Source organism: Anguilla rostrata, chromosome 3 (genome assembly GCF_018555375.3).
Source record: "Anguilla rostrata isolate EN2019 chromosome 3, ASM1855537v3, whole genome shotgun sequence".
Taxonomy (NCBI): domain Eukaryota; kingdom Metazoa; phylum Chordata; class Actinopteri; order Anguilliformes; family Anguillidae; genus Anguilla; species Anguilla rostrata.
This window is the reverse complement of record NC_057935.1, coordinates 15,241,007-15,252,598: the sequence shown is the minus strand read 5'-3', so window position 1 is coordinate 15,252,598 and position 11,592 is coordinate 15,241,007. Positions and strand designations below refer to the sequence as shown.

Here is an 11,592-nt window from a genome sequence, read left to right as displayed (position 1 = left end):
CTGTTAGTTCTCAGTAGGTACAAAAAGCAATACAGACCGTGAAGCTACTGTTCCAGTGACTAATCCAGATATCTTAAAATACGTCTGGCTTTCACAACACTGACAGAATTGAATGATGACTCTTCATCTATAGTAAGCATCCCAGACCCTGGTCTTGGATGGCTACATTGTGTGCTGGTTTTAGTTTTGATTTAAACTTCAAATCAATAACAAATTCAGACCCAAGAAAGCAAGCGAGGTAAGTGTGAAATTGACTGCTTCAATCTGTCAGCTAAGCATTGAAAGACAACAAAAACCAGCACAGCCGCAGGGTCTCCAGTGCTTGAGTTGGCCAACCTTGATCTACAGTATCTACAATCTGAGGATAATCACTGAAACAGACTTTGGTCAAATGTGTACAACGCTTTATAAATTGGAAAAATATGTAAACCTTCCTGCACATTTCTGAAAATTTTCAACAAAACATGTTGTTGAACATACAGCCATGAAAAAGATTGGTTCTCAACAGGGGGGCCAGGGGAGCTACAAGGGGGTTCTGGAGATGACTTCTGGAAATTATTGAAAGCTTCCATCACAAAACATCAAGACATAAGTAATTATTCAGTTAAATAAATTACACAAAGCAAGCAAATAATAGTATGTAAAATCTATTAGCCCTCTTATTTTCTTTCAGATGTCACACACTCCTGTTTGCTATGAATAGGGAAAAGGAAACAAAGGATTTTTGTTTTGAAAATCTTTTATATTACTACAATGACACATTTTAAAAATCACTTTTATGCTTTCAGGGGGTAAAATGAATCAGCTTGACTAACTGCATCGGAGTGTATACAGAGTCATGATGATGACAGGCTGACAGGTTATCATGTCTTCTGTGAGTGTGTGTGTGTGGTGGGGGGGGGGGGGGGGCTAGAATATTTTCATGGACACAGGGAGCCTTGGGGTCTAAAAGGTTGAGAACCACTGCTCTAGACAACCTCTAAAAAACTCTCCTTGAAAACTTATAAATAATTGATTTTCTTTCATTTCTTTGTCCCGAAAGATCCAAGCTGAATTAATGAGCTAAAGGGTAATATTTGTTAAGATTTAATGTTATGAACACACACACACACAATATTGTTTCTCCCAGAATGTGTGCAGGAATATACAGGCAAAAATACTTTGTTTGAGACTTAAATAGAAGCATAGAGCTATTGTTTGGGAAGCAGGGGGTCATACACTTTTTACATAGATTAGATTTAGTGATGATTTATTATTGTGCACAGAATAACAGGTCAAACTTCACATTTTAAAACAATATCCAAATGCCACTAATAAAATCCAGATGCAACAACAATGACAAAGTGGACAAAACTGCAAAGAATGTACTGCTGTTTTCATAACCAAGAAGCCGGATCTTTTCTATGAAGATCTTTATCACATGCTTTGTGGAGATACAAAATAATAATAATAATAATAATAATACAGAGAAAATACATAAACTGGCATTTCTGACTAATTCTGTTTCATGGCAGTCTAGAATAACTCTGATAATAAAAACAACATGAACAAATGTTTCTTAGACTCAAGCAAAAACTATACTAAAACTATAGAATTCAGAAAATAAGCAATGCCCAGAATATCCAGAAAGACGATCAAAAGACAACACTGCCAACACCCCCCCCCCCCCACCCAAATTCCCCTTCCCATAAATCCTTGAACAAATCAAATCTATTCAGATTAAATTTTCTCATCCGAATCACAAAAAAGAAGTGATCAATCATAGCAACAGGATATTGCACCCCTGGCTAGTGCAGTCCACATACCTTTTTAAATACAGTGCTAGAAAAATATACTGTTCTAACATGAGGACTTTTGCAGAATTACAGTCTACACAAAGACATCTAAATGCTCCACACAGCTGCACCATTATGCACTGTACACACAGCCGTGTGTGAGCTTGGATGCACTGATTGCTCTGAACGATCCTTGGGCATTAGCAAAGGCCCATTGTTGCTGGACGGCGATATTGTCAGTCAATGGCGTGAGTCCTGGAGCAGCAGCGTGGGCGGCGTATGTTCCTAAACATGGCACGGAACGGGTTGCGCCGACGCCTCTTCTTCTCCTCCGGCTCCTGCCCGCCCACGTCCTCCTCGCCGATGCCAGCCTCAGCGACCACGGCAACGTCTTCAGCCGCATCCACCTCCTCCACCACGCCTACCTCTCCCGTCACGCCCACCTCTCCCTCCACGCCCACTTTCTCAGACATGCCCACCTCACTGGCCACACCCGGCTCACCGTCCGTGCCCGGCTCACTGGTCACTCCCACCTCATCGCCCACGTCCGGCTTACTGGCCACACCCTCTCCTTCCACTTTGCCGCCGTTGCTGCTGGGCACAGAGACAGGCTCAGGAGGTGAGCGAGGAGGAGCAGGAGGGGAGGAGGAGGCAGGAGGTGAGTGAGGAGCAGGAGGAGGAGGGGAAGAGGCAGGAGGTGAGTCAGGTGGAGGAGGAGGGGAGGATGTGGGAGGTGAAGGGGAGGACGGTGGATCTACGGGCGGAGCCGGAGGTGGGGAAAGGGGAGGAGAAACGGGAGGGGAAAGGGGCGGAGGCTGTTTTCCTGGCTCCTCCCCCTGCTTATCCAGATGTTTCTGGATGGCTGTGCCCAGCACCTCCACCTCCACTGCAGCCCCATACACCTCCCAGGTCATGCCCTTCTCATCCCAGCGCACCGCCTGCACCACCTCCTGCTGCCCATCTCCTGCTTTCACCTTCCCCAGCTCTGTGACCCCATCCACATCCCCTTTGACATCCATGACCGTGATCTCAGGACAGGGGGACTGTGGAACTGTGACGGTGGGGGTGAGGGGGCTCATGGGCGCCGTGGCGACGGATCGGTAGACAGGCTGGGGCAGCTCGCCGCTGTCGAGCCCCGCCTTCTTGAAGGAGTACGGGAAGAAGTAGTCTCCAGAGCCCTGGGGCGGAGTCATGGGGCTGGTGGCGACTGAGTGGCAGGATGGGGTCTCCAGGCTTACTTGCGTCTGGATGTGATGGTGGTGAGGTGGTGGGGGAGGAGCGGGGGAGAGCAGGGGCGATGGCAGGCCAGCTGTTTTCTCTGATACTCCCTCTGCAGGTGCATTATGGGACTGCCCATCATCAAAGGTGAAGTCTTCCACAGTGAGTTGCCTGGCTTCCCCTAGGTCACAGTGTCCCCTGCCACTATACTTGTTTGGCACACCCTCAGCCCTATTTGTAGCATGCCCCCCACTCTTCTGGGGACCGAGGTCAACACTCTGTACTTTAGAGGCCTTCGTATCAAGCTCGATTAATTGTGGTGCTGATCCTCTTTCTCTGGTGTCTCCCTGTGGTGTGACAGAGCAGACAGTCCCGTGATTTGCCAGTGAAGGGCCTGGTTGCCCGGCGCCCGCATCAGCACCAGGCTTGACGCACTGGTCCCGCGTTCTTTCTGTGGTCTCCTGACCTGGGGTGGGGCCAGATGCACTTGAGGTCGTGGCTGAGGGCCCTTCAGGGGCTATGCTCTCAGTGCTCTTGATGTTTGACTCTGCTGGTCTTGGCCCCCCAATGAGCATGTCAGTGTTCCCACCCACCTGTGGGGCCACACCCTTCTGAATACCCCCATGTGCAATTTGTGGTGGCCCCTGCTGGCTGCTCCCATTTCCTGCCCTTGTGACTGTGATCTCAGGACAGGGGGATTCTGGGACTGTGATGGTGGGAGTGAGGGGGCTCATGGGCGCCGTGGCGACGGATCGGTAGAGAGGCTGGGGCAGCTCGCCGCTGTCGAGCCCTGCCTTCCTGAAGGAGTAGGGGAAGAAGTAGTCCCCAGAGCCCTGGGGCGGGGTCATGGGGCTGGTGGCAACTGAGTGGCAGGATGGGGTCTCCAGGCTCACCTGCGTCTGGATGTGTTGGTGGTGGGGGGGTGGGGGAGGGGCGGGAGAGAGCAGGGGTGAGAGCAAACCCGCCGTCCCCACCCCTGCCTCCTCTGCAGGTGCATTGTAGGGCTGTATGTTCAAGCCACAGGCTCCCGTTACCTTTTCCCCAGGCGTGTTGGCATGATTCTGTTCTGAACCCTCTAGAATGCCTGCCAGCACATCCTCTTCCCCTTTCTTCACCTCCTTAGCCACTGTTTCTCCCACACTTGTGTTGAGTGGTGGTAACGCGTCTCCAGAACATTCCGCCTCACAGTCGGGTTTGGCAGGCCCCGTGCCGCCCTCCTTTCTCCCCTCGGGCTCAGAGGAGTGGCTCTCCGATGACGTCTCTCTCTCGTCCCCCTCTTGACTGGGGGAGTCGTGGTTGGTCACCAGTATGGTTGGCTCCTGGTTGGTCACGGTCATGCCCTCCCCAGATTTCTGCTGTGTTGTGCTGTGTTCAGGTTCCTCTCCCCTACCTTTGCCCGTGGACACCTTTCGGAGCTCGCTGGGTATGCCGCTGGTCACTGGTAAAGCAGGATTGGCCTGCGGTGCGCCATCCTCTATGGAGAAATGTTCTAAGGCTGTTTCTTCATTCGCATTCATCCTGGGTTGTTCTACATGCTTGGAGGGCTGGGTACCCCCATCGCTGTGCCCCTTGAACGCGTCCTCCACTAACCGGGACTCTGAGGGCCTGGTTTCACCCCCCTCACCTGCGGCAGACTGAGACAGGTCGCCGCTGGAGTTCACCTCACACATCCCTGCACCCTCCAGTACTTGGCTGCAGTGGCGGTCGAGGCTCGGTCCACTTTCGGTCATAGTGGGACCTTCCATCATCACCCCACCCAAACCCCCACAAGATTCCTGCCCTTAAGAGATTTGAGGTTCCTGAATTTCACACCACAGCCTTTTGGAGGAGGTGGGGGGGGGGGAGAAGGGGTATGTTTCTAGATGTACAGTTACCTGCAGGACATATTGAGAGGGAAACACAGGCACTCATCTGGTATTACTGCTCAGCAAAGACAGTACAAAATCTCAGCCTCCAACCATGTTGCTTCATCCAAAGTGACATCACATGAGACTGAGGAGTAATGGAAATGACAGGATGAGGTGTTGACTTCTACCAGAGAAAATTAAAATGCCACGTTATGCAACGAACCAAAGAACAAAGCAAAGATAGAACAGCAAGATGTCTCTGGATAGGACAAGAAAGAACCTGATCTGTGCAATAACAGCACGTTACACACATTCACACACACACACACACACACACACAGACAGACATGCATACACATACACAGGTAACATTCTGGTTTGGAACTAACTAGAAGGCATTAAAAAACTATTAAATTCAGTTCCAAACCAAACCCTGCAATGAAGACCTCTTATTCTTTCTGCATCATTACAGTAGATATTATATGTTCCATTGCTATGAGAGATAACAATTCCACATTGCATTTAATTGCATTTCCTGCATAATAACATATAACAGATGTAATTTTCATTAGTTGAAAATCTTTCTCAGAGGAGCACTTTGGAGAACGCTGACTCCCTCAATTAAATGAATAGACCCAGTTTGCAAACGCATCCACTACACTCTCCATCCTAAACTACAAGCAAATTAGAAACAGGTTGTAAAAATGCTTTCAGAGGTTAGTGCCATGGAAACCTTCCACCATATGCTCCCGTTTTTTCTCCACAAGTGAAAGAGCATCCGGATTGCCCAGAGTTTATTTAAAAAAGGCAACAACAACACAACAAAAAATGTATACGCAAATGCAAACAAAAATATTTGATCAAAGTTATTAACCAAACATACTCATTTTAATAGGAATTAAGAAAAAATATATACCATTTGACGTACTGAAATATATAAATTGCACATACCGCCACAGAAGCTCGTAGCTGAGGGGGAAGTCAGACCATTTGTGGGGTAAAACCAGACTGCTCCTGCCCTGTGTTCCTGGGGTAGTTTATCGCTGATCGCGGCGAGCGTGTAGCCGTGCTTCTGCGTATAGAACGGCTGTGCTGTGAGGTAGAGTTAGCACCACAAGGATCTTTCTGAAAATCCTTGGATATTGCTGCGGGTGAGAGCACTGAAAGCCTCTGGTTTTTCCGTCTCCCTGGAAACTGGCTGCCATTCTGGCAATGTACGGTGATTGAAGAACAACAGCCCTCTCCAGTAGCCTACACTACAGTTTAAGCTACGGTAAACGGTGCACGCGTGATGGTGCTGTCGTGAAGCCGCTGCATTTCTGCCACAAAACAATTAAATGTTCAAAAGTGATAATAAATTATTGACACACATTTCGGCCATTGGTGATGCGTGCCGAAAACCGGAAGAAAGGCTGGAAAAGAATGCCGTGGGTGAATTTTTAAAAGCAGCGTCTAGAATAATTGCTACTGATCATGACAGTCCCTCAAAGTTGAGCTGTAAACTGGGACGGTTTCGCTTTTGTCCGAAAACTATCTAAGGGAAACTATATGTTGTTGTATTGGGAATTTTTATATTTGTATGTCTCACATATTTCCCATATATAATCCCATAAGGCTGACCACTGTGAGTTTGTTATTTATTGGAACTTAATTATTTTCTCCTGTGAAACTTTGGTGCCCTGACTTCTCCTATGTTCACTTTTAAGTGACTGAAAGTAACACTCTTCTTCTTGAATCCAAATCAATACTGAAAAAGTCCTTTGGAAGCTGATGCTAATTCATTGAATGTATAAATGAACATGGGCCCATTTATGTTAGCAACCCATGCAACATTAACCAATTAACCAGTGTGCATGTCGGAGGAAGAGTTTGATTGTGCGTGTGTGTTTTTGGGGGGGGGGGGGAGTTATCTCACAGTGGAAATTTAATCTATCAAGCCTGCCACTTTGTCTCGCTGGTATTGATCTAAGGCACAGTAACAGGAGACAGATTGGAATATGAAAACATAAACCAGTACACTCTGTGCCTCTCCAATGGACAGTAAATAATAGATACAACTTACGAAGGGCTTGACTGCTTGGCTGTCACCTTGCGTTGTGTCACCAAAAAATGAAACCATCATGCAGTTTCAATGAAAAGCAGTTTGTTGCTTGGGATGCTACAGTATAGCACAATATTGATGCTTGCCATGCAAAGGTTGTGGGTTTGAGTCCCAGCTGGGGTGTTGTTGTACCCTTGAGCAAGGGAGGCTACCTCACCTGGACTGTTTAACTGATATATCCCAATGTATAAATTGTGTGAGTGTTTGCTCTGTGGATTTCATTACAAAATAACAAGAACTTGGGCGAGTGTCCTGAAGAAAAGTCACCAATGTTTATCATGGAAAAAAAGAAGCATCATTGTCTCATAAGGTTGCTTTGTTTGGTAGAGCACGGCTAGCTACATAGCTAGCGAATTTACGGCAACTCTCACGGTAAATCTGCAGTCAAGTTGTGTCAAGAGGGGTAGTTTTAGTTCTATGTTCGATTTTGGAATGGATTTGTTCCCCTTTTCTGTCGTCCATGCTGCCACCCCTTCGTAGTAGTCACGTGACTGAACACTATGAATACAGCCCGTTTCGTAATTGTATCTGTGTGTAGAAAACAATATGCCTAGACTGCTATGGGTAGATGCCATGAGTCCCAAATCCAATCAACCCACAAGCACTTCGGCCGCAATGGCAAGCAACTGTTTTCTACCCTTATACGGCCACTCATTTCACTGACAGCGAAGAGAATCCTTACACTGTAGGGACCACTGCACATTTGTTTGTCATTCTGAATAAGAGAATCTGATAAAAGCATAAACGGAAATGCAAGAAGAAAATGAACGTGCACACGAACAATAATAGCGCAAAATAATGTTAATATTTACACAGACAAGGCACAATGTGAGTAAGACAACGTAGTGGAAGGCTGGAAAGACAGTAGGTAGCCTACTGCCTCAACCTTTTCCTATTTAAAAAAAAGTTAAAAACAGATTTCAGCATGCAAAATGTGGTTAAAAATGTAACAATATTTAAACGAATTCCAACTAAGTAGGATTTCAGATGGCATTTGCCCACAACTGATGCCTATTTGTGCTTTTTTGTTTTGTAATTTGGTTGGTTTCATCTTTTGACGACACAGTAGGATAAAGACAATTTCCTTTTAGTTGTAGCCTAATCAGAAGCATTTTATGTTGTTGATTCTGTCAAATCTCACTAGGCTAGGCAACATTGCAAGCCGTGTGTTCTGTCAGCTGCGCTCTCATCATCGGCTCCACGCCTCCACCAATCCATGCCTGCCTCAGAATCCTGTTTCCTAGCAACCAGCCTTGCGAAAAGTGGGTGACTTGGTCTTGTGATAACACTACGAGTAAACAGCTGAAATAACACCAGTGTTTAAAAAGTATGAAGCTAGCCACTGATTTTTAATTCTATTTCACACTGATTGTCGGTGGATGAATTTCACTTAACACGGGTCAGATTTTGTGGTCTGAAAACAACTCTCGATTTTAAATAAAACGATCAAGACGGAGAAGGCTAGAGGAGGCACTAAAGGCTGTCGCAACACGTGTCTTTTTGGCAAATGAGTATGTGTTGACATGGTTTTGACATCCGGTGTGAATTACAGCATGTCAATGAGCGTATAAATATGTTTTTAAACGAATGTCAAACATCTTAAACATATTATATTGCTTCATGTTAGGGACATGATTGGCATTCACACATCCTTAAATTAAACAGACATTTATCATATACTGTTCCCTAGCAGAACATTCATAGGCTAAAATGGCAAACTGGGCTAACCTTGAATACACTGCTACCCATACATGGTAAGATTCCTAATTGAGAGATTTCTTAACGGAAGGAAACGTAGATGTATACCCGTTACCACCTATCATTTCGCACGAGCAACAGATGAGTCTACACTGGCCTTTTGAGTGACGCTACGGATACCAGCTCGTGTGACGTGGCCTGCACGCTCTTACAGTAAAGTGGTCCGACAACAATGGCATTCTTTAAACTGCACGTTTTAATTGCACCCATTTTCAAGGGGAGGCAGAAAGGATGTCAATATTTTAACGTTGCGTTTTTGTTTCCTATCATGCGGTGATATGAATAATTTTGTGGTCACAGTGAGTGGAGACAAGTGTAACCTGCTCATTAAATTTTGCAAGTTCATTTTACTCCTGTGTTGTTGGTTACAAATCCAATTTCTATCTCCTGAATTTCACAAAATGTCTTCTTGCACCGTGAATTACAAATTTATCTGAAATCCTTTGAGAGCACCTGATATAAAATCTGTTGTTCTGGTAAGGTTCCAATAAATATGTGATTTTAATGCATCCCCACTCAGAGCTCTGTTTGTGTACCAGCAGGGATGCATAAATACATTCATTACTGTGTGATGTGATGGGGCTGATAGGAACAATCTCTGATGAACACAGAAGCACAGATTACCAGTGACAGAATACATTCTGCCGAAAGGTTTAAAAAAAAAAAAAAGTAGTGCTCTGCTTTTATTTCTGTATGGCCTTGCAAATGGAGTGCCTCTATTCAGAAGGACCCCCCTCCCCCCCCACCCCAGCTTGTGCCTAATGTTCAGTGCATGTCAAAAACAGAATGAGAATATCACACACACACACACACACACAGTCACGCGTACGCACAAGCAAGCACACACACATGCATGCATGTATGCACAAGCACACACACACACACACACACACACACACACATGCACACATTTATGCACATGCACAAGCACACACCCACACACACACACACACACACAAACACTGCTTCCATGCACACAGACACACAAACACACACACCGACACACACACACACACACACACACACACACACGCACACACACTTCCATGCACAAACAAACACTTGAGACATGCTCGCACACCTACTCATTTGAGCTGGAGGTCGTTTTAAAGCCATGTAGTTGGGTGTTTGTGATGCTGCTGGATTGAATGTTGGCTGGATGTGTGGGCGTAGAGCGCTCCTGAGACTCTCTTGTATTACCAGGCCATTCACAGGAGAGAAAGTGAGAGACTCCTTTCTTCCTCCATCACTGCTCACCTTCTCTCTTCAACACAGAGTGCACACTGGCTACTGTTTACTTTTTAGAATCCGGTGTCAGACATGACAGGTACCTGGGGACACACTGAAAGGGAAATGCAGAAGGCAGCTTGGAGCTGGTTTCCAAAATGGCAGATTCAGCTCAGATGCTACTCTCGTATAAAGAAGCTAAAAACCAACGATTCCCACGCAGAGCCAATGCAAACGCCAGATTGGAATCTAGTTTATTACTTGTAAAAAGGCTTTTGTCTTAAAGTGATGTAAATTAACAGTTATTTTGCAGCTTGTGCCGTAAATCCTGAATAAGCCTATAACCAATACAGTTGTCTCAAAACCCCCTTATGGATAAACAATGTTATGTTGGTAAATTCTCAGTGTTATTTTGTGTTCCCTAGATTTCTATTTTTTTGGAAATAAAAGGTTTTGAGTCTGGCAATATGTGAAATTCAACAATGATGTAGCTCTTCAATTAAAAGGGTCTAAACATATGTTTTGGTTAAAGGTCTTGTAGTAATGCTTTGTATTGCATTTCATTGAGACAGGGGGTGGCCTGTTATGTCTGCCACAGCTAAATGATAAACGTTTTATGCTTTTTATAGGGAATCTGTCCTTTGACTCCATCATCGTCAAGTGGATGAATTAACTAACATATTGGCTGAATAATGATGAGTTCACCAGAGAAGCAAAGTCAAGATGGTGCTGATGATCACATTCTGGATCTAAAAGGCCTCAATATAATTTAAATGGAGAACATTGCTCATGCAAATGTGCGCATCCATAATATTTTTGATGTTTTGTAATGCAAACCATCAGTAGTGCTGTCAATTGAAAGTGGTGACACAGTTGGCTTGTGAAGCTCAGAATATCAGTTACGGTAATATATATTTAATCAGACTCCCAGAGGCACACTTTTACAATCATACATTTCTGCTTGTATTTCAGGGCCATATGAATTGAAATAAGCCATTTTACTCCCTGATTTGACATAATTATTATTATTTTTTTTTACAGAAGAGACAATACATGACTAGATAATTATGTCATGTTAATGGGTTTATAAAAAAGAAAAAATCAAAAGGACAAATTAATTTGGGAACATGGGAAGGCTTTTTCATACACTGCATAATCCAATAGGAATCATCATACCAGGGATTATCCCAATACAACTTTCTAAGAACACAGGGCTAAATGTAGTATCTTTTATCAAAATCCATGGCTGACCAATCGGGAATAATGAAGAAGATTAAGTGACCAGGTGTAAATAGACAGTTTAGTAATAACTATGGAGCTACCACCACCTAGTCTTTCAAATAATGAATCAGCATCCCACTTCAACATCTCCTCAGAAGACTGGTGTCTCCTGCAGGACAATGTACCCTGTGGTGATGTAATGGGTCAACTGACCCTATGATGATGTAATGGTGACGCAAGCAATGTGCCCCCTGGGGACTCAGCTGCCGTTGCCCTGGTTACTGTCTGGGCGTTGCAGTGCACTCAAATGGTCATATCATATGAAGCTTTTATTGTTGAACTTTAGAGGGCGAGTTCAGAGCAGAAGTCTGCAGATCCATTCCTGCAGGGCCAGAGTGTGAATGATGTCTTTTGGCTCAAACCAATTATTCTGCCATAATATTGT

The 11,592-nt window shown here is 45.0% G+C and overlaps 1 protein-coding gene across 2 annotated transcripts; it reads right to left on the bottom strand.

Moving 5' to 3' along the window:
• Positions 1-721: 721 nt before the first annotated feature.
• Positions 722-6,275, bottom strand: LOC135250290 (uncharacterized). 2 transcript variants are annotated; one of them, XM_064326433.1, is made up of 2 exons: positions 5,792-6,275; positions 722-4,985 (listed from the first exon to the last, which is right to left on the bottom strand). In XM_064326433.1, the coding sequence occupies exon 2, from the start codon at positions 4,739-4,741 to the stop codon at positions 2,012-2,014; it is 2,730 nt and encodes a 909-aa protein (XP_064182503.1). In that variant the 5' UTR covers positions 4,742-4,985; positions 5,792-6,275; the 3' UTR covers positions 722-2,011. The 2 variants fall into 2 exon arrangements, with proteins under 2 accessions (XP_064182503.1, XP_064182502.1); XM_064326432.1 differs by having other exon boundaries at positions 722-4,867.
• Between the last annotated feature and the right edge of the window lie 5,317 nt (positions 6,276-11,592).

What these genes read in the sequence shown, in the direction of transcription:
- LOC135250290 (XM_064326433.1), bottom strand. Translation starts at nt 4,741, where the DNA reads ATGATGGAAGGTCCCACTATGACCGAAAGTGGACCGAGCCTCGACCGC.